The sequence below is a fragment of the Hemicordylus capensis genome, chromosome 2 (genome assembly GCF_027244095.1).
Source record: "Hemicordylus capensis ecotype Gifberg chromosome 2, rHemCap1.1.pri, whole genome shotgun sequence".
Taxonomy (NCBI): domain Eukaryota; kingdom Metazoa; phylum Chordata; class Lepidosauria; order Squamata; family Cordylidae; genus Hemicordylus; species Hemicordylus capensis.
Genome location: NC_069658.1, coordinates 248,874,442 through 248,896,950, shown reverse-complemented (window position 1 = coordinate 248,896,950; position 22,509 = coordinate 248,874,442). Strand labels below are relative to the sequence as shown.

Genomic DNA, 22,509 nt, shown 5'->3' with positions numbered 1-22,509 from the left:
GTTTAATGCCAGGTCGGACCAGAATAAAATATCGTTCATCCACGATTTAATTGTGGAGGAAGGGGCCAACCTGGTTTGTATTACGGAGACTTGGGTGGGGAGCTGGGAGAGATTAGTCTTTCCCAGCTGTGTCCACCTGGTAGGGATGTGCAAAAAATTATCTGCCTTTCAAACCTATATGGCAGACCAAAATTCAGCGGGGAAGCTTCTTCCATTGCTGACAACCCTACTGCAAAGCATTGATTTGTATAGACTTGAGGAATGATACTTTTGTTTATATTTATACTTAATACAAAACTAGCTGATCCGGCGCAGAGGATCTGTGCCCCTAGTTTGTTGCCGCCGCCTTCTTCCCCGCCCAACCGGCTGTCTCATTTTTGCCTGCCCGCCCCCCATCTTCTCCACCCACCTTCTTCTTGTTCCCTGCCCTTCCCCCACCCCCATTTCCTTTTGCGGCACCCACCCCCACTTTCTGTGCCTGCTTGGCCACTTGCTGCTGTTTTATTCGGCCAGCTGCCGCCATATTCAGCAGCTCTCTGTACTCTTGCGAAAGCTGCACCACATGGGATTAGCCATGGCTATGTCTTAGAGAATTATATATAAAGAAGATATTAAACAATTGGCTGACATGAAGAGGCATTGCCTAACTTTAATTTTAAATGGACCACTCTGAGTAATCTTCCTCCTTGTGTAGGCCATTAATTTTGTTGTTAGCTAACAGTGATACATCTGCTGGTAAACTCCAGATTGGATTACTGCAATGTGCTCTATGTGGGGCTGCCCTGTATGTAGTCCAGAAACTACAGCTGGTCCAGAATGTGGCAGCCAGGCTGGTCTCTGGGTCATCTCAGAGAGTCCGTATAACTCCTGTATTGAAGGAGCTACACTGGCTGCTGATGTTTCTGGGCAAAATACAAGGTGTTGGTTATAACCTATAAAGCCCTAAACAGCTTGGGCCCTGGGTATTTAAGAGAACACTTTCTTCATCATGAACTCCACCGCCCACTGAGATCATCTGGAGAAGTCCGGCTGCATTTGCCACCGGCTGGTCTGGTGGCCACTCAGGGATGGGCCTTCTCCACTGCTGCCCCGAGGTTTTGGAATGCGCTCCCTATTGAAATAAGAGCCTCCCCATCTCTAACAGCTTTTAAAAAGTCTTTAAAGACGCATCTGTGCACCCAGGCTTTTAATTAATATTGTTTTAATGCTGTTTTAAAATCTTGTTTTAAAAACTTTAAATTGTTGTAATGTATTAAACTTCTTGTTTTTGCTTTAACTAATGCTTTACTTTATGTTTTTATTTTGTTGTAAACCGCCCAGAGATATAAGTTTTGGGCAGTATAAAAATATGTTAAATAATAGTAATGACCTTACAAATAAGCTTCCTGCATACAACACATAAAAACTGGCCCTGCCGCTCTTGACACTTAAGTTGGCATCATTCTGCAGTAAAGGCCTGCCCACTGGCCATAAAACCTCTCCTAATTGGGCAAAGAGGCACCTTTGAAAGTGGGGACTCTCTTATAGTTAGTAGGGGCGTGGGGGAGCAATTGTCCTTTTTTAGCTAACATAGTGCCCCTACTACTGACTGTTGATGGCGTCTCCCTTATTTTCATTTTTGCTGGGACAGGGAACAATAATTAATTTTCCTATGTAAACTGCTTTGAGAACTGTTGTTGCTGAAAAGGGTTTTGTTGCGTTCCCCTTCAAGCACAGGGCTCCAGGCACCGACCACCACAAGTAGTTTGCATACCCGCCGCCCCCCACCCCAATTTTTGATTCAGAAATCTAATAGGTGGGACACAGCTCTCCCACCCATACATACACTTAGCCCCTTCTGTGCCCGCCCCTGCACCCGCTACTGTCCCAATTTTCATCTGTGACATGCTGGTGGGATGCTTTAACAAATCGTGTGCCGCCAAAGAGTTAAGGTCACAGAGCTGTGGTTCATAGAGTGGCCAGGAAATTTCAGAGAGAGATGAGTGGTTAGGTAGATGGGAATGAGGTCCTCCGGCTCTGCCTCCTTGGTATAGGGGGATGGGGAGGGGCGGGGGGGAGGCGGGCGACATGCTTTCCCTTTGGAGTGGCGGCAGCAGCAGCAGGAAAGGTGAGGTGAGTCGTCCAAGGAGCCTTAGTTTGAGTAAAGAGCAGACCGAGCGAGAAACGCCAGAGGGGCATTTGGGTGAATGCAACACGCTCCACTCCGGCAATAGGCAAAGGACAACAGGACCCGCCTGCCGCGCTCCAGTCCAGAGTCACTCCCAGCAGTCCCACCGTGAGACTCTCGCGTCACGTTGCTGCTCGGAACAAAGGTGGCACGTTAGCACTCTCAAACCATGCCCGTGTTCTTCATTGCAAGGCCCCGGGGGCCAGTGGTAGCCCCCACCAACCCTAACTGTGGCTCTCAGATTGTGTACTGGGCCGGTATGACGCTGACACTGCATACCCTGCACAGTCCCCCACTGCACTATGCAGAGACAACCACCATTCTCACCTTGCAGCCCTGCACGCTTTGCCCCACTTTGCCCATTGCAGGATGGGGTGGACTCCTTTAAGGGAAACGGAGCCCTCTTGAGCTGGTCTTGTGGTAGCAAGCATGACTTGTCGCCATAGCTAAGCAGGGTCTGCCCTGGTTGCATATGAATGGGAGACTTGATGTGTGAGCATTGCAAGATATTCCCCTCAGGGGATGAAGCTGCTCTGGGAACAGCAGAAGGTTCCAAGTTCCCTCCCTGGCAGCATCTCCAAGATAGGGCTGAGAGAGATTCCTGCCTGCAGCCTTGGAGAAGCCACTGCCAGTCTGTGAAGACAATACTGAGCTAGATAGACCAATGGTCTGGCTCAGTATATGGCAGTTTCCTATGTTTCCTATGAGCCCCCACACATCATCTTCATCTTGGAAGGTGTGCATCAAGTGCTAGGAAGTGTAGCCCTGCCCAGTGCCTTCTTCCTAGAGCACAAGAGCTCTTTTTGGCTTGTTTTACATTTAATATATCCCACACTTCCTCCAAGGAGCGTACTACATACTTAAGTCTCTCCTCACAACAACCCTGTGGAATAGGTTAGGCTGTGAGAGACGTGACTGGCCCAAAGTCACCCAGCAAGTCTCATGGCTGAATGGGGATTTGAACTAGGATCTCCCCGGTCCTAGTCCAGCACGCTTGAAAGGCCCTCCCAACACTGAGGAAAGCACAACCCTGCACAGAGGTCAGTGCAGTAGGAAGTGGCATTCATTCATATAGGAGGAGGTTTTGTCAAAGTGACAAACTAGTGAAGATCACTGAACTATGCTACCAAGGCTGGCAGTCATGATCCTAGTTTGCACTGGGGGAGAAGACAGAAAAGCAGTTAATTTCACTTCTGGCACCATTAATTCTGATCGTTAAGCAATATTGCAATATGGTTGCAGTATGGTTCTCGGCTTGACTACCACAATGTGCTGTTTGTGGTGCTGCCTTTGGATGTCATTCGGAAACTTCAATTAGTTCAAAATGCAGCAGCCGATTGGTTTCCAGGGTTTCTCAGAGACCATATTATGCCTGTTTTAAAACACCTGCACTGGCTGCCGATATGTTTCCGGGCAAAATACAAAGTGCAGGTAATTACTTTTAAAATCCTAAATGGCTTAGGACCGCGTTACGTGGGAGAGCACCTTCTTCAGTATGACCCCGCTACACTGTAAAGTCATCAGAAGAGTTCTGTGGCTGCCACCAGCTCGTCTGGCAGCAATTTGGGATCGGGCCTTCTCTGTAGCTGCTCCTGAGCTCTGGAATGCACTCCCTATGGATATTAGAGGCTTAAGAGTTTTAGCAGGCTTTAAAAGGGCCTATATATATATATATATATATATCTTTAGCCTGGCCTTTAGTGATGCTTACTGAAATGATTTTAAACTGGTTTCAATTTTGTTTTAATTATTTTTAAATCCATTTTTATATTTATGAACTGCCTGGGTGAGGTAGTATAAAAGTATAATAACTAAATTAATAAGTAAAATAATATGGATATTGAGTGGGGGGGGGATCCTGGTAAAGCTGCGGGCTCCTTTAATCCCTGCATAGCACCTTCCCGGGCCTGTTGTCTATGGCTGACATCCAGATGGAATTACTTACAAGTAGTCCCACTGAAATTAATGTGACAAGGTGGTCATGACCAACTTGTCCCATTAATTTCATTGGAACTCCTCATCAGTAATTTAATCTAGATTTAAGTTTATGACCAAACTCTGAGTTAAATATATTGGCCTATAGTTGCAGCCTGCAGTTCATGTATGGGCACAGCAGGCAAGTGGGCACAGCTCCATGCTGTTTTCCCACAGAATACACACACACACTCACACACTTCAGTGGCTGTGTAACTCCTAAATCATCATTTCAGCCAATGGCACTTCCCAGGTTAAACAGTTGTTTCCAGTGGGGAGTGGGGAAGCGGCTCGTAAAGCAAGCCTGCCCAGCTATTGCTCCTAAGTAAATGTCAGGCTGTAACCAAGGGTGCCAACAGCATTTTCTGAGCCAAGTTAATTGCATGTGGATCTCCCCCCTTCCCTGTCTGAACCGAGACATTTTCTGCCTGAGGCAAAGCACAATATTATACCCCACCCCCATCTCAGGCCACTCTGCTGAGGAAGCAGCAGCAGCCCATGACCCCTCTCAGACTATGCCACCAAGCCAGGCAGGGGTGGCAGGGGTGATCTTAGCTTGCACAAGGGCAGGGCTACTCAACTTTGGCCCTCCTGCGGCTGTTGTCCTACAACTCCCATAATCCCAGGCTATGGGCCACTCTAAAGGGTGCCATAGAATCAATTGCGACTCCTGGCGACCACAGAGCCCTGTGGTTGTCTTTGGTAGAATACAGGAGGGGTTTACCATTGCCATCTCCCATGCAGTATGAGATGAGGCCTTTCAGCATCTTCCTGTATCGCTGCTGCCCGATATAGGTGTTTCCTATAGTCTGGCAAACACACCAGCAGGGATTCGAACTGGCATCTTCTGGCTTGATAATGACTTGATAATCAAGTCATTTCCCTGCTGCGCCTTTAGGTGGCTTATGGGCCACTGTGACTGGGGATTATGCGGGTTGTAGTCCCAAAACAGCTGGAGGGCTGAGGTTTAGCAGCCCTGTGCTAGTGGAAGAAGAGGGGAAGGAAGAGGCATGCCTCCGTGCCGTGAGGATGGATGTTGCCAGTAGGCATCAGGGAAGCCCGTGGAGTGCCACCTGTGGTAGCAGAGGCCAGCGTTTGCCACTCCCTGAGCCCCTCCTGGCACCCATGCCGGTGCCAACCTACCATCCTACCTCATGGATGGGCCACCCCAGCTCCCCATCAAAATCTAGTGGCAAGAAATGTTGCGTAGCAAAGGTCTCTTGCTGTTAGTACAGTTTACAGTTCCTGTTTATTCCTTTGCTGAAACTCCCCTTAAGAACAGTTCATGTGTGGCTGGACTACTGACAGGCACCTGGACCGTATGTGAAAACTATGCATAGGCTAGAGACCTATGCATATATGCATGCTGTAGGTTTAGAAAGATAAGTTTAAGATAGGACCTGGAGGTTTTCCGCATTGTGATTTCTTCCACGTTGCTAAACATCTTGTGAAATTCGCATTTTAATTAATGGATCACCAAGTAGCAATAGGGCAACCATCAAGAGATAAGTCAGGAGTAGGTAGTGTGGCGGTGGCCAGCCTAAGGCTCTCCAGCTGCTGGACTACAAATCCCATCATCCCCAGCCACAGGAAATTGTGCCTGGGGATGATGGAAGTTGTTGTACAACATGTGGCAGGACTGTGGTTGCTACCCCTGAGACAAAGGAATGAAAGCACACATTTATCACAGGGGCAATATCATATCCCTGCTTCAAAGTAAATGTGTGTGTGTGTGTGTGTGTGTGTGTGTGTGTGTGTGTGTGTGTGTTGGGGAGTGGGATATTGCAAGACATACATTTCAGGATCTTCTGTCTCTACAACACCAGAACAAAGTTTTTGTATTGCCAGGAAGTTTTTCACACAGGGCTTTTAAAGCCCTTTAACTCATCTCTGGAATGGATGGGGCTCATTCACATATCAGCCAGATTTACTCTGAAGTCCCTGCAAGTTATCGAGGAGCAGTTCACACACAATTTGGGTTTTTCACAGCTTGTTAGAGTATAGCCCGATTTATATCTGGGTTAAAACAATCCACAATTTATGTTGGTTTTTTGGGACAACGAGTTCACAGTGAAGCCTGCCGTGTGTAAAAGTCCCAGGGAGAGAGCAGAAGTTGTTCAGTCAAGCCACCTTCCTAGGTTTTACACTTTGGTTGCTGTATAATTTTTTTTAAAGATCATACTTTATCTCCAAGTGGCTCCATGCCAACCTCTGAACAGTGCTGGAGAGAGATGAACCTCATATTCTGGGAAGATGAGATTCAAGATGACTTAAGGTTTATGCCACATCAGCATTCCCTCTAATATTTTTTTCATTTGTATGCGGAATGAGTTTTGTCCTGGGTAGCAGTATCAAGGCAGTGTGCGTGCACATGCATTCAGAGTGGAGCCTTCCTGGTTCAGCCTGAGCGGGATTTAAAATTAACTGAGCAGACATTTAAAAAAAAAACACCTATTGTGCATGTACACATGTGCACACCTTGGAGGAAACACTGTGCCACATCAGTTTGCCACAACACTATGCCACAAGCAGGTTCCTACTTGGCTCTACATTTAGGTAAGGTAAAGTGTGCCACTGAGTCGGTGTTGACTCCTGGCAACCACAGAGCCCTGTGGTTATCTTTGGTAGAATACAGGAGGGGTTTACCATTGCCATCTCCCATGCAGAATGAGCTGATGCCTTTCAGCATTTTCCTATATCTCTGCTGCCCAATACAGGTGTTTTCCATAGTCTGGGAAACATTCCCATAGTCTGGGAAACATACCATCGGGGATTCGAACCGGCAACCTCTGGCTTGCTAGTCAAGTCATTTCTCCGCTGCGCCATTAGGTGGCTTCTGCTCTACATTTGATTGATTTAGTGCCGTCAAGTCAGTGTCGACTCTTAGCAACCCCATAGATAGATTCTCTCCAGGATGATCTGTCTTCAACTTGGCCTTTAAGGTCTCTCAGTGTTGCATTCATTGCTGTCGTAATCGAGTCCATCCACCTTGCTGCTGGTCATCCTCTTATTTTTCCTTCAACTTTCCCCAGCATTACGGACTTCTCAAGGGAGCTGGATCTTCTCATAATGTGTCCGAAGTATGATAGTTTGAGCCTGGTCATTTGTGCCTCGAGTGAAAATGCTGGATTGATTTGTTCTATGATCCATTTGTTTGTTTTCCTAGCTGTCCATGGTATCCTCAAAAGTCTTCTCCAGCAACAAAGTTCAAAAGCGTCAATACTCTTTCTGTCTTGCTTCTTCAAAGTCCAGCTTTTGCACCCATAGAGGGTCACGGGGAAAACCATGGTCCAAACAATTCTAAACTTTGTAGGTGTAGACACGTCACGGCATCTAAATATCCTTTCCAAGGCCTTCATTGCTACGCTACCAAGTGCTAGTCTGCAGCGTATTTCTTGACTGCTGGATCCTTACTTTTGGCAGTCAGTCCTAAAAGGCAGAAGCTGTCCACTACTTCTTCATTGTCTATTCTGAGACTGGTTCCTGTACCTATTGTCATTAGTTTAGTCTACTTTACATTTAAAGAATGTAAAGAATGTCCAATCTTTTCACTGTTCTACATTTAGCTACCTCTAAAAAAGCTAAATAGGATTGTTGTGAGGATAAATGTAACCATGTGTGGGCTATAGGAACATAGGAAACTGCCATATACTGAGTCAGACCATAGGTCCATCTTGCTCAGTATTGTCTTCACAGACTGGCAGTGGCTTCTCCAATGTTGCAGGCAGGAATCTCTCTCAGCCCTATCTTGGAGAAGCCAGGGAGGGAACTCAAAACCTTCTGCTCTTCCCAGAGCAGCTTAATCCCCTGAGGGGAATATCTTGCAGTGCTCACACATCAAGTCTCCCATTCAGATGCAACCCGGGCAGACCCTGCTTAGCTATGGGGACAAGTCATGCTTGCTACCACAAGACCAGATCTCCTCTCTATGTTGGAGGAACAATAGGATAGAAATCTTAAAAAAAAAAAAATACAATGAACAAGCTTTGTTTTTTAATTAACTAGTTTATGTATTGTATTTATAGTCTGCTTTTTAGCAAGAATTGGCTCCCAAAGTAGCTTTCAGTAAAACATCTACCCAAAGATACGATTAGGGTTGCCAACTCTGCAGTCATTCAGTCTGGGGTGGGCAACCTGAGGCTCTCCAACTTTTGTTGGGCTGCAACTCCCATCATCCCCAGCCACAACAAATTGCATCTGGGGATGATGGGAACTCCAAGACCACCAGAAAATTCATGCTTTTGTGGTGCTTTCTGGATTCAGGGCTACTTGGGGGAGGAGGCAGAAGAAGAGCTGGCATTGCAGGGCATTTAAAGTGCTTTCAATGCCCTTTCCCTGCTGAGGGCGGGCGGAGAGCTCTGAAAATGCACGGCCACAGCTGCCCCACTGACAGGGTGACACTTTGCCCACAGTCTGGCCTGTGGAGCTGGCTGGGATCGGCCTCGGAGGCCAAGCAGCTGTGAGGGGCTCCTCTCTCCTGCAATTGGAGTTTGGCTGGCTGCAGTTTGGTGAATGTCTGCGGCATGGTTTGAAGTTTCAAATTGAAACCCCTGCCACAATTAATTGTGGTTATCCGTTACATGATCAGCAGCAAGGTGGATGGGCTCGATTACGCAGGGGCGTAACTGTAATAGGGCAAGGGGAGACAGTTGTCTGGGGGGCCCCCACCTTGGGGGGCCCCCCGGAGGCAAGTCACATGACTGACTCCCCGAGCCTCGCACCTGCCCAGGCTTCCTTCAGTTGTATTCATCCTCCCAAATTGATGTGATTGTTAAGACCGGGAGCTACCAGAACAGCATGTCTTTCTCTAGTACCATTCAATGACTTGCATTGTCCACAATTTACAAAACCTTTAAAAAAATAATTTAGGATGATGTTCTATTGTGGCACACAGGGTGTGTGTGTGTGTGTGTGTATAATTATTATTTTTTTCTATGCTTTTTGTTACCACTATTCAGCCTCATTTAAGATTTCTTTACTTCATGAGCTGAGCTTCAGTGAGGGGGGGGGGCATTTTAAAATCTGGTCTCTGAGTCCACTCCAGCCTTGCTACGCCGCTGCGATTACGACAGCAATGAATGCACCACTGAAAGACCTTAAAGGCCAAGTTGAAGATAGATCATCCTGGAGAGAATCTGTCTATGTGGTCACTAAGATTTGACACCGACTTGGCAGCACTTAATTAATCAATCAATCTATTCCATCTGAATCCATTGTCCACTCTGGCTGTGGTTATCCATTATGTCTGGGTCTGATATCAGTCGATCGAGCCCAGAGCTGCTTGCCCTGTCTGGCAGCAGCTCTCTCTGGGTTCAGACAGGACTCTTGCCAGGTCTATTACCTGAGACCTCTTTTTCGTGCAGAGATGTGGAGAACGGAACTTGAGACTTCCTACCTGCAAAGCACAGACTCCACCACTGAGCTGCACTTCTCTGCCTGGGCTGCTCCATACTAGTCTCTCTCTCTCTCTAAAATCTTTCCTTGATATCAATCAGTGAATCTTTATTATTCTGGTTTTAGAGCCGCATAAAGCACAAAGTATAAAATGGCAAGGACAAAAAGGCAGAGACATAAAATGTCATAAAAGCATGAATAAAACATAAAATGCATAAAATGGCAAGGACATGAAATGGCATCAAGAGCGGGAATAAGGCATAAAAAGGACTTTAAAAGGACATAAACTTCCCTAGCTCTTAAGGCCCCAAGGGCCTAGATCTCTGAGTTTCAAAATCCTGAGATCCCAGAGTCCCAACGGCTTAAAATTCCATGGCTTAGGTATCTAAGATACTGCAATACTATATTGTTAGCTTTGCAATATCTTAGATACCTAAACCATAGAATTTTAAGCTGTTGGGACTCTGAGATCTCAGGACGAAACTCAGAGATTTAGGCCCTTGGGACCAGGGGCCTTAAGATCTAGGGAGATGTATGTTATTTTTAATGTCCTTTTTATGCCTTATTCATGCTCTTTATGCCATTCCATGTCCTTGCCATTTTATGCCTTTTATGTTTTATTCATGCTTCTATGCCATTTTATGTTTCTGCCATTTTAAATGCAGGTTATAAAAAGCAATTATGAAATGTTGAGGAGCGTGCTGCTACTGAGCTATGGGGTTGCATGCTGTGCCCGGCCTGGTTAGGATTTAGTCCCTGTCAGGACCCAGAGGACTTCACACGCTGCAGTGCAGAACTTGGCAGCGTTATGTGTGATGGCAGGCTTAGAGTCAGAGAGCAGAAGAGAGGTGTAAAATTGGCTTGAGTGTCTTGTGTAGTATCAGGAGGATGAGGGTGGTACGAATATCTCTGTAGACCAGACAGTAGAGGAGAATGTGTGCTGTTGTTTCAACTTGCCCAGAGTAGCAAGGACACCGTCATTCCAAGGGTGGGGGTCTTTCTGTATCTGCCTTCTAACACGGCTGATGGGAGGGCACGCATCGGGATAGGGAAGAGGCCCTTCTGTGATTCGGGACTTCCAGCTGTGTTAGATATGCAGTGGGGGATGGAGTATACCAGGCCTGCTCAACTTTGCCCCCCCCAGCTGTTTTTGGACTACAACTCCCATAATCACCAGCTACAGTGGTCAATAGCCAGGGATTATGGGTGTTGTAGGCCAACATCTGCAGGAGGGCCAAAGTTGAGCAGCCCTGTTAGACTTTCGTTGATGAGGATGTTCGAGGCCCTGCCTATGTCATCTTGATGCTCTATGCCCGTTATTTACTGTTTGAAGAGAAATTTTGCCTGCTCATAGCCCATGGCAAGTAGAGAGGGGTTGGGAGCAGCCCAGGGATGACATTTTTGACTGGATTGTCTGTTCCCAATTGCACTGGTAATTGTCCTGTAGAGTTAGGGGGGCTGGACCCAGTGATCCCTCTAATTTTTGTGCGGAATGAGTTTTGTTCTGGGCAGCAGTATCAAGGCAGTGTGTGCGCACTTGCATTCAGAATAGGACCTTCCTGATTCAACCTGAGTGGGTTCAAAAATGAACCGAGTGTGCTTCCAAAAACTTGTCAGCGTGCGCACGTGCGCACACCTTAGAGGGAACAGTGGCTAGACCCCATGGACTGTGAGAGCGCCTGAGCAAATAGTTGAGTATGGGCATCCACACTCTGGCCTCCACTTTCATCAGACCTCTCTCCAGGCACAGGATAGTGTTGGAGACACATTGTGGGACTTAAAGAGCTTCTCTTAAGAACTTGGGCTGTACAAGCTCCAATGGGGTGGAATTAGGGAAAGGGCCCAATTGAGAACTGTAATGAAGTTGTGCCAACGGCTTGGCTTCAAACAGTTTGAGGCCTGCGAGTATGTAATGTCCTCTTCTTGTCTGGAAGAAATTAAGGATGGCAGAGGTTCTCCTCTATGCATTTTTGGGCCATGTGGGAGACGTGAGCTTTTCTGGTGCCTCTGGCATGAAGGACCACCCTTTGAAGCACGAGACCTGATTGATCTTGTGTCCATTTATTCACCAGGAGTATGTTTTGGGTCTCCTGTTGATGGCCATCATTTTAGTTTTATGGTAGTCGATTTCCAGCAGGTCGACCTTGCAGTACTGGGCGAGGGCTTCCAGTGCTCTTCTGAGGCCTATGGGGGTCCTTGAGAGAATTGCTGCATCATCTACATAGAGCAGGGTAGAGATGTGTCTCTCTGCAAGCTTGGGGTGGTGGGGTGGTAAAAATCTATGTTGTTGAGTTGACCCACCATGGCGATGATATAGAAGCTGAATAAGAATAAGAGTAAGGTAAGGATGCTGCCATGTTTGATGCCCTTCTGGCTTGGGCCGGCACTTGAGAGGTGACTTTGAGGGTTGCACCTTACTTTAAGGGACGTATCAGCATGTACAATATGTATTAGGTATAGCAGGCACCAGTTAATTGAGGAGGCTTCAAACTTCTCCCACAGTTTGACTCGAGAGATGGAGTCAAATGCTGCTTTGAGGTCTATAAAGGCTGCGTAGAGGGAGGTTGCGTTGTTGGTGGGATATTTTTCAATGAGATGCTGTAGAACGAAGCACTGGTCCATCGTAGATTGGCCATCTCATCGGTCTCTCATCTTGGCCTTTGCCTGGCCCTTTTTCACACTGGCTTAGGCCACCTAATGCGCAGAGGGGAAGTAACTTGCCTAGCAAGCAAGAGGTTGTCGGTTCAAATCTCCGCTGGTATGTTTCCCAGACTATGGGAAACACCTATATTGGGTAGCAGCGATATAGGAAGATGCTGAAAAGTATCAACTTACACTGTGCGAGAGAAAGCAATGGCAAACCACTCCTGTATTCTACCAAAGAAAACCACCAGACTCTGTGGTCGCCAGGAGTCGACTCCGACTCAACGGCGCAACTTTACCTTTAACTTACACACAGTTTTGCTAAGTGAAATCTTCTTCCCCTCCTTTCAGGTCAGTCTGTGCTTTTTCCAGGCCCATCATTTAGATTAGCCAGTCATTAGCAAAACATCCTTTGGGCCTTCCCCCCATTACGTAGTCATTAACTTTCTTAAAGGATAGCTAACTGGCTAACTATCCCAAACCCACAGCAATAGCAATATTATTGCTTAACTGTATATTTTCAACTGTTATGTATAATTATTTTTATTGCTTTGAACAGTTTGGCAAACTTCTTTGTTATCTAATGAATTATATATCTATATCTATTCTGCAGCTGTCTAAAAGCCAGTGTGGTGTACTGCTTAGAGTATTGTTTTACGATTGTGATTTTAATCATTTTTATTGCTCAGTGGTGTTTCTTAAATATATTGGCTGACACGATGAGGAAAATTACTCAGAGTAGAACAACTGAAATTAAAAAGATAACAAAAGCATTGAGTAATTTTCCTCATCATGTTATCGATTATTTATAATTGTTGTTTTTAACAGTTCTGTAAACCGCTTTATCATCTACTGCAGGGGTATAGACATAAGATTCAGGAGCAACTCCTCACTTAAATTTTTATGGAATAGAGAGGAAAGACACTTTTGCTGGGAGGGGGTGGAGAAATATGTGTTTTGGGGGTTGAAGATATGGGTCATTAGGTGATGGCAGTTCAATAAATTGAGAGGGAGCTCAGATACTTTGAGGGGTTCTGAATCCCTGATCTACTAAATGATATAGATCTATAAATAAAATAATAAAAATAAAATAATGTGTATTTGGGAAGGCAGCCACAGGATCAAACTACTGTCAGTCCTTTGTTATGTGTTCACATGTGCTAATTAAGCTCTCAATCAGAGTCCAATGCTTTGAATATTACATGTAGAAAAAAGTGGTTTATGAATAAATTGTACTAATGATAAATTTCTGTTGCCAGTAGGGGGCACCACCAGAGATCCTGGAACTAAGTAACTCCCGAGCAACCAGGCTGGAGAGTTGATAATTCTCTCTCAATTCTGAAGAAAGACGGAAGATCCGAGGCTGTGGAAAGAATCAAAAGGAAGGCCAGCCCCTGAGAGAGAGAAAATGCTGGCAGAGGAGAGACGGATGGCCTCTTGGAAATTGCACACTCAGCCAGCCTTGGAAAAACATGTGGAGGCAGGATTAGAATTTACAAGTAGGGGAGGAATCCAGGCATGGGCGAAATCAGAAAGCGAGGAAGATGCTGCAAACATAATGAAAGTGCAGCATGGCAGTAGCGTGCTGGCCATCAATGGCAAGAAAGGCCACAGGACAGTGAAGGACATGGAGGACCGGCGGCTGCATTTTAGGCAGTATTCCTACCACGAGGCCCAGGGGCTGCAAAGTGTTTATGTGCACCTTTGGGGACTCTGCCATGCATGGCTAGAACCAGAGAGGCGCACCAAAGAGGAGATCCTGGAGCTGGTGATCCTGGAGCAGTTCTTGGCCATCCTCCCCTGGGAAATGCAGAGCTGGGTCAGGGAACGTGACCCAGAAACCTGTACTCAAGCAGTGGCCGCCGCTGAGGATTTTGTGCGGATTCTGAAACTGCAGGTGGGAACGTTTAATCTCAGTGATGCTTCTTGTGGAATTCTACTTATATAGGCTAGCCATGTCCCCAGAAATTTAGGGTAGCTCCCAGATTTTGGCTCCTCCACCCAGCTGCTAAATTCCACCTGGATTTACATGGATTTCAAATGTGCTGCCTGGATTGCCCAGATTTTACTCTGGATCCGATCACATGGGAGGGCAGAGAAGGAGGGGAAAGTATACAAATCTGTCAAATAAATAAATGCAAATTAATTTCCGCATGATTTGCATAATATGCAAATTAGGCCACCTGGATTTGGGGAGCTTGAATATGGCAACCCTATACTTATAGAATCATAGAGTTGGAAGGGACCTTGGAGGTCTTCTAGTCCAACCCCCTGCTCAGAGCAGGAAACTGCAACAGCATCCTTATCAGATGGCCATCCAGCCTCTGTTTGGAAACCTCCAGAGAAGGAGAGCCTACCACTGTATGAAACAAACTGTGAGCAGCCATTACAGTCTGGACATTTGGAAATTCCTCTTAAATGTCTGGCGTGAATCTGCTTCTTTGTAATTTCAACTCTTTGGTTCTAGTCCTTCCCTCAGCAGCAACAGAGAACAAGTCTGTTCCTTCTTCTACATGGCAGCCCTTCAGATATTTCAATGTATATTCCAGCACCTTGTTTCTGGGGAGAGCTGGGGCTCCTTTCCCAATGATTGAGCCATTTTATTTTGCGAATGGACAAGTTCCGTCATTGTTTCACATGCTGGTCCACCTAGGTGGCTGCCTATTACCGGGGACTGCAGGCAAGGGCCTTTCCTAGGCTCACCTGGAGATGTTGCCAGGGATTGAACCTGGGGCCGTCTACATGCCAAGCAAGTTCTCTACCCCTGAGCTATAGCATCTCCTGACAAACACAGGAAGCTGCCTTGTACTAAGTCAGACCATTCATCTGTCTAGCTCAGTCTTGACTACGCTGACTGGCAGCTACGGACGGATGTGCAGAACTGGTTTGACGGTTCAAGCCCGAACCGACTGGCCCTCCAAAAACGGGGCCTGGTTTGGCCAGTTCTGCATGCTTGCAAAGGGGAATCTGGTAAGAATTCCCCTTTCCCAACCGCATAGGGTTCACCTTTTGCTTGTAAAGGGAGGGTGGGAGGTAACTCTGCCAGAGCAGCAGAGTGGCTCTCAGCGGCGTGCCAGACCACCAGTGGCTCCCCTAGGCCCCGCCGGCACTCCCCCCCATCAGTGGGTGTCAGCAGGGGGCCCACGTTGATAGGGGGAGCCTTGATGGGGCCTAGGGGAGCTGCCGCAGCCACATGTAAGATGATCTCCTGCCCATTGCCCCAACCTGCCATCTCCAACCCCATAGGGTTCCCCCTTTGCTTGTCTTATGCTTGTATTTTAAATATTTTTAATCAGATCTATGCTTTTATATTTTAGCTTAATATTTTAATTGTGTAATTTTTATAGTCTTGTTTTAATTTAATTTAATTTAATTTAATTTATTTTATTCTTGTGTGAACCGCCTTGGGATTGTTTTAATGAAAGGCGGTATATCAATTTAACAATAAAATAAATACATAAAATAAATAAAGGAATCCTTACTGGATTCCCTTTTGAAAGAATGCAGAACCGGGCCAAACTGGTTGGACCCACTTCTAGTGCCTGAACTGAACCACCAGCCGGTTCTAACGAACCAGCTCATGGACCGGGTGGTTCGGGTCGAGTTTGGTTCGAATTAGAACCACCCTGAGCAGTTTCGTGCACACCCCTACTGGCAGCGGCTTTCCAAACTTTCAGGCAAGAGTCTCTCTCAGCGCTACCTGGAGATACCAGGGATGGAATCTGGGACCTTTTGCATACAAAGCAGCTGCTCTAAGTAAGGGGTCTCAAACTGCAGCTGTTGGTACCGGTAGTTGTGACTGGGGATTATGGGAGTTGTCCAAAACAGACAGAGGGCCGCAGTTTGAGACTCCTGCTTTAAGAGTAATAAGAGAATGGGCCAGATGGATATGATGGATTAATTTGAGCAGGGGTGCTCACCTGTTTTCTTCACCCTTCTCATCCCCACACTTTTGCTTACCTAGGGGGCCAACTTAGCCTCTCCCAAATATTGACCCCAAAGACATGACCAGAGTGGCATTTTCCTCCAGCTGCTGCATACAGAGTTCCTGCTTGAGGTCTCAGGAACAAAGTCCAGGGCCTCCACACCCGCTGGGGACCCACCAAATCCTCTTTAGAAACGGCAGGAAAGGAGAAAGAAGCATGTAAGATGGGAAAATGTTAAATTGTGTGTTGAAATGTTTTTGTTTATGCATATTTGCATAAATATACCTGTTTTATGTTCTTACATTCTTGTGAGTTCAGTTGCTGTTTGTGCCCTCAAGAACCCTGAGTTAAAAATACTGTGTGTGTTGCAGTGTGTGTGTTGCAGTGTGTGTGTGTGTGTGTGTGTGTGTGTGTGTGTGTGTGTGTAGAGGGATAATGCTTAACTTGCAGCGGGCGGGTGAGAGGAGTCTCCAAAGGCCTTTAGGTCCAGGCTCCAAAATTACCTAGGTGCACCTTTGCGCAGGAACAGAATGTAAAAAGAGCCCCCAGACCAAATTTATTTCATTAATTTATTTCATGTTTATCCCAACTTTTCTCAAAGGAGCTCAAGCTGGTGTGTACGTAGTAGGGATGTGCACGAAGATCTTCGGTGCTGATGGGGGGTAGCACTTTAAGGGCGGGGGAGGGTGTACTCACCCCTCCCGCCTCATTTCCCCCGCTGGCACGCTGTCATTTTGAAGCCCCTCGGGGCGGCAGCGTTCCTCCCTGCTGCCCCGTTTCCCCCGTCGGCCAGAAGTGGCTGGAAGTCATGAGTGCGCGTGCACCCGTCGTGCATGCGCACCCTTCTGCCATGTGCACGCGCGACGGGCGCACGCGCACTCGCTACTTCCAGCCGACGAGGGAAACGGGGCGGTAGGGAGTAACGCTGCCGCCCCGAGGGGCTTCAAAATGACAGCGCGCTGGCGGGGGAAATGTGGCGGGAGGGGTGAGTACACCCTCCCCCGCCCTTAAAGTGCTACCCCCTTCGGCGTTTTGGTGGCGAAACTGCCCCCAGTGCCGAAACGTTTCGGAGGCCTTCATAATGGCTTCCAAAACGTTTCAGGCACAAGCCTAGTACATAGTTCTCTCCTCCATCTGCATTTTACCCTCACAAAACAACTCTGTGAGATAGGTTGGGCTGAGAGGAAGTGACTGGCTTGGGGTCACTCAGCGAGCTTCATGGTTGAGCGAGGATTTGAATCACTGTGGTCTAGTCTGGTTTTATTTTAGTTTGAATTGTTTATGCTTATGGTTTAGTAAGCTACTTTGAGTGCACGGTATAACAATGAACTGAAACAAGCACAAAAAAACTGTTTATGTTTTGCTGACTGCTAACAGAGCATGTGGATAGGCACAGAGCCTCTGCAAGTTCCCGTTAAGGGAAAGCCCAAAGCATGCCCCCAAATGTAATGGTTTTTGGGGAGGAGGGAAAGCCCAGACTTTTCCCCAGAAGCAAAAAGCATGTATGATTTGCAGCCACGGAATGCTCCAACGAAGGTTCCAAAAGGAGGTTATTTTCCTGTCAATCAGCAGAGCATAACCAGTAACCCTAGAAGTTTGCGGGGAGGAGATTTCAGGTCTGACACAACATATTTGTTGTGAGTTCCAGTTGTAAATAATAATTTGAATAATTTGATTTAGCAACTTGTTTTATGAGATTGCTTTTATTGTGTTTTGTAGGTTTTTAGATCTGTTTTTACTTTTTATATGGTGTTAAATTTTGTACACCGCCTAGAGATGTACATATCAGGCAGTATAAAAATATGATAGATAAATAAATAATAGTTCAACACTAGTGGGCCAGAGGCCCCTGGAAAACCCACACGCATGACTTCAAGGAACAAACATTCTCCTGTTGCCCTCCAGCACTTGCTATTCCAGAGGTACACTGCATTTGAACATGGAGGTTCTGTCTTTTGCCACCCTGGCTAATACAGAGTTGAATGGGGAATGTTTCCTGTTTCAGGGACTGACAAACTTCGATGATGTCACCATTCATTTCACCGAGGAGGAATGGACTCTCCTGGATCAAGTCCAGAAAGCCCTGTACAAGGAGGTCATGCAGGAGAACTATGAGCATGTGGCATCTCTCGGTAAGGATCCTGTCTCCTCTTGTTGGGAAAAGATGGTCTGAGGGCTGGCGGGCTGAAACTACTTCAAAGAACAATCCAGAAGGCAGGTTGTAACTGAGCAGACTGATGAGCTGTTGAGACCTGCGCACTTTCCAGATTGGACACCACAAAAGTGTCACTACATGTCTGTTAAAAGCGCTTCCATACTGCCTGTGTTTCGACATCACAGTCCCTGCGCTGTCAGCAAGGTGCCGTTCACATTTCCGATGGCTTCTTTTGGATTTTATCTTTATGTTTCAGTGCTACAACGTTGCAATAAAATCGCTGTATTTTCCCATTGTATGAGGTTTGTAAACATCCCCCTGCTGGTGGCTTTGTGCGACATCCTTTAATTATGTTTTCAATTCGATCCTGCCAACCCAAAGCATTTCAGAGCGGTTGTAGCCTCTAATCTGGAAAGCGCCCTGGCTGCATTCAAAGCCAACTCTCCCACTTTTCACTACATCACTTAAGACTGCAGGTGGGGCTCACATGATGGAAGTCTTCACTGAATGCAATGAAATAAAATGGGCATGCCAGGTATTGTTGATCCTCGTAGTGTTTTAATATCTGAACATAATAGAAATTCCCTTCTACTGAGTGGCCATGCAAATGGTCTCTGCGCATGCACAGAGGTCACTAAAATGGCCCCCGTGCATGCACAGAGGCCCGAACCAGGCCACCATTGGCCCGGGCTACTCTGTGGGAGGCCAGTGGGGGGGGGAGCCACCACCACTCCTGCCACTGCCCCTGTAGCTGCCTCAACAATAAATCAGATGTAAGTAATGGACTCCCCTGGCAGATTGGCTTTTTAAAAGCCAAATTCTGGGTTACGGCCCATTTGAGTATACCCCTCAGGTTCTGGACAACCTGCTCCCCTCCCTCCCCAGAATCCTCAAGGATTCTCCTTTACCAGTATAGTTCTGCTAACAGGAACCTTTTTAGCAAGAGATTCCAAGGAACCTGGCACCTTCAGAATGCAAGGCATGTATACTGTTGGGATGTGGCGTATTTTTCTTTTATTTTCAGGGCTTTTTTTCACAAGTGACTTCCTTTAAAGAAGCCACTACACTCCTCAGAGAACTTCCGTGTCTCTTCCCTACTGCATTCTGGGGAATTGTAGCATTCACAGCATCGCAGTGTGATTCAGGCTTCTTCTCTTTTTCTTCCCTTAGGCAAATGGTATGTGAGTAGGAACAAAGGTGAGGTTCATCCGTACGACATTCCTGAGGGAAGACAGCAACACGAAGCATCAACGGAAGCCGCCCAGGAGGATGTTTCCAAAAGTAGCAAGGAGAAAAAGATGGGTGGGCCAGAGATAAAAGAAGAAAATGAGCCAGAGAGAGTAGCTACATCCATTCCTTCAACAGACTTCAACAGAATCCCGGCCCCAGAGGGATGCAGTGCAAATGAGGTACGAGTGAGATTGACTGAATGTGAGGAGACCTCAAAGGCGGCTGCATATTGCAGAACCCGCAAAGAAGGGAAGATGTACACGTGTTTATACTGTGGTAGATCCTTCAACGTGAAAGGAAGCCTCATCAAACATACAAGACTTCATACGGGAGAACTGCCCTACCAGTGCTCAGTGTGTGGGAAGAAGTTCAATCAGAAAGGCGATCTTATTCTGCATGAAAGAATCCACACGGGAGAGAAACCATACCAGTGCGCGAGCTGCGGGAGAAGCTTCGCCGAGAAAAGACGCCTCATCGCACACGAGAAAACCCATATGGAAGACTATCCGTATAAATGCTCAGAGTGTGGGAAATCCTTCACAGTGCACTCTGGATTAACTAATCACCAGAGGCTGCACACAGGGGAGGCTCCCTATAAATGCTCCAAATGTGATAAGATCTTTCTGCAGAAATACAGCCTCACCGCTCATGAGAGAATCCACACAGGAGAGAAACCGTACGAGTGTTCAGACTGTGGAAGGTGTTTCTGTCAGAAAAGCCAATTGGTTATACACTGTAGAATTCACACGGGTGAAAAGCCATACACATGCTCAGATTGTGGGAAGAGCTTTACCACAAACTCTCACCTCACTAAACATCGGAAAACACATACGGGAGAAAAAAAGTATAAATGTGTGGCCTGTGAGAAAAGCTACTATAATAGATATAGCCTTGTTGCTCATGAAAGAACCCACACAAGAGAGAAAGCATACAAATGCTCCATCTGTGGGGAAGGTTTCACTCAGAAAGGAAAACTCACTGTGCATGAAAGTACTCATAGAGTAGAGGAAAGCACAGGAGCAGGCCCAGAAAATAAAGTGGCAATCCTATTTGTGTTTCCTTGATAGCCTTAAGAGCTATTAATCAACATACTAATTCCTCACATATTCTGGAGTCGGTAAGGGGTTGGATGAGGAATAATAAACTGAGACTGAATCCAGATAAGATGGAGGTACTTATTGTCCAGGGTCAGAACACCAGAGATATTTTGATCTGCCTGTTCTGGATAGTTCACACTTCCCCAAAAGAAACAGTCTGGAAGTGCTTCTGGATCCACACCTCTCCCTAGTATCTCAGGTTGTGGCAGTGGCCAGAGGTGCTTTCTATCAGCTTTGGCTGATACACCAGCTGCGTCTGTTTCTTAGATGAATGACCTCAGAGCAGTGGTACAAATGCTGGTAACCCTGAGACCTGACTACTGCAATGCACTCTTTGTGGGACTGCCTTTGTACATTGTCCGGAAACTGCAGTTGGTACAGAATGCGGCAGCCAGGTTGGTCTTTGGGTCATCTCTAAGAGACCATATCACTCCTATTCTAAAAGAGCTACACTGTCTGCCAATAGGTTTCCGGGCAAAACACAAAGTGCTAGTTATAACATATAAAGCCCTAAACAGCTTAGACCCAGGGTATTTAAGAGAATGTCTTCTTCACCATGAGCCCCACTGCCCATTGCTATCATTTGGAGAGGTTCATCTGGTGGCCACAGAGGGACAGGCCTCCTCTGTTCCTGTCCCGAGACTCTGAAATGTGCTCCCTTCTGAAATAATAGCCTCCCCATTTCTGACAACTTTTTAAAAGTATCTAAAGACTTATCTCTTCACCCAAGCTTTTTAATTTGACTGTGGTTTTAAATTGTGTTAAAGTTTTTATTTCCTGTGTTTTAACTTGTTTTATGTTGTTGTAAACCACCCAGAGATGAAAGTTTGAGGCAGTGTGCAAATTTGATAAATAAACATTCTCCTGGGCCTAGAACGTTATAAGAACAACCCTCCTGGATCAGGCCCAGGGCCCATCTAGTCCAACATCCTGTTCTCTACAGTGGCCCACCAGATATCTCCAGGAAGCCCACAGGCAAGAGATGAAGGCCTACCCTCTCTTCTGCTGTTGTTCCCCTGCAATTCCTCTGAGCCTGGAGATACCGCCAAAAGGCGGTATATAAATGTAAAAATAAATAAATAAAAATAAAATAGCCTATAGCCATTAAAACTAGGAGCCACTGATGGGCCTGTCCTCCATGAATTTGTCTAAGCCCCTTTGAAAGCCAACCAATCTGGTGGCCATCACGACATCCTGTGGCAGAGAATTCCATAAATTAATTATGTGCTGTGTGAAAAAGCATTTCCTTTTGTCGGTCCTAAATCTCCTGGCTGTCAGTTTCATGGGATGACCCCTGGTTATAGTGTTGTGAGAGAAAGAGAAATGTTTCTTTCTCCACTCTCCACACTATTCATAACTGTATAAACCTCAATCATGTCTCCCCTTAGTCGCCTTTTTTCTAAACTAAACATTCTTGGAGTTCAACTGCTGTGACCTATACTGGTTGCCGCGACTGCTAAATGTTGTTTACATGGAAAGTAGTGAGGTAGGTGGCTGGGAATGATTCAGGTTCAAATTTATTGAAGCATCCTGTGATAAGGGTTCCCTTCTCACATTTAAAATCTAAGAGTTCCTTACAAAAATCCATAGATCCCTTCTCATATTACTCCTGTGACATGGGAGCTGATGCAGATCCCTTAGTCAACTGAAATATTACATGGGAAAAACCATTCTCTAGGCCAGAGGTTCCCAACCTTTAAAAACAAATGTGCCCCTGCTGTCACAAACCTTCAGCTCAGGTACCCCATAGATTTTGTGTGTGTGTGTGTGTGTGTGTGTACGTACATGTGTGCGTGCACACACACACACACACACACACACACACACACACACACACACACACACGTTATAGGTATGAACTAAGCTACTCCAGTCACTGGCTTACATCCAGACCAAGTTACTCATTACTCCCATTGAAACTGA

General features: G+C 46.4%; 1 protein-coding gene across 6 annotated transcripts; it reads left to right on the top strand.

The window, feature by feature from the left end:
- Positions 1-2,058: 2,058 nt before the first annotated feature.
- Positions 2,059-22,334, top strand: LOC128343074 (zinc finger protein 1 homolog). 6 transcript variants are annotated; one of them, XM_053291565.1, is made up of 4 exons: positions 2,059-2,112; positions 13,438-14,075; positions 18,110-18,236; positions 19,430-22,334. In XM_053291565.1, exons 2-4 carry the CDS (start codon positions 13,587-13,589, stop codon positions 20,551-20,553), a joined length of 1,740 nt encoding a protein of 579 aa, XP_053147540.1. In that variant the 5' UTR covers positions 2,059-2,112; positions 13,438-13,586; the 3' UTR covers positions 20,554-22,334. The 6 variants fall into 6 exon arrangements, with proteins under 6 accessions (XP_053147540.1, XP_053147541.1, XP_053147542.1 ...); XM_053291566.1 differs by having other exon boundaries at positions 2,063-2,107; XM_053291567.1 differs by having other exon boundaries at positions 2,064-2,112; positions 13,441-14,075.
- Positions 22,335-22,509: the final 175 nt, after the last annotated feature.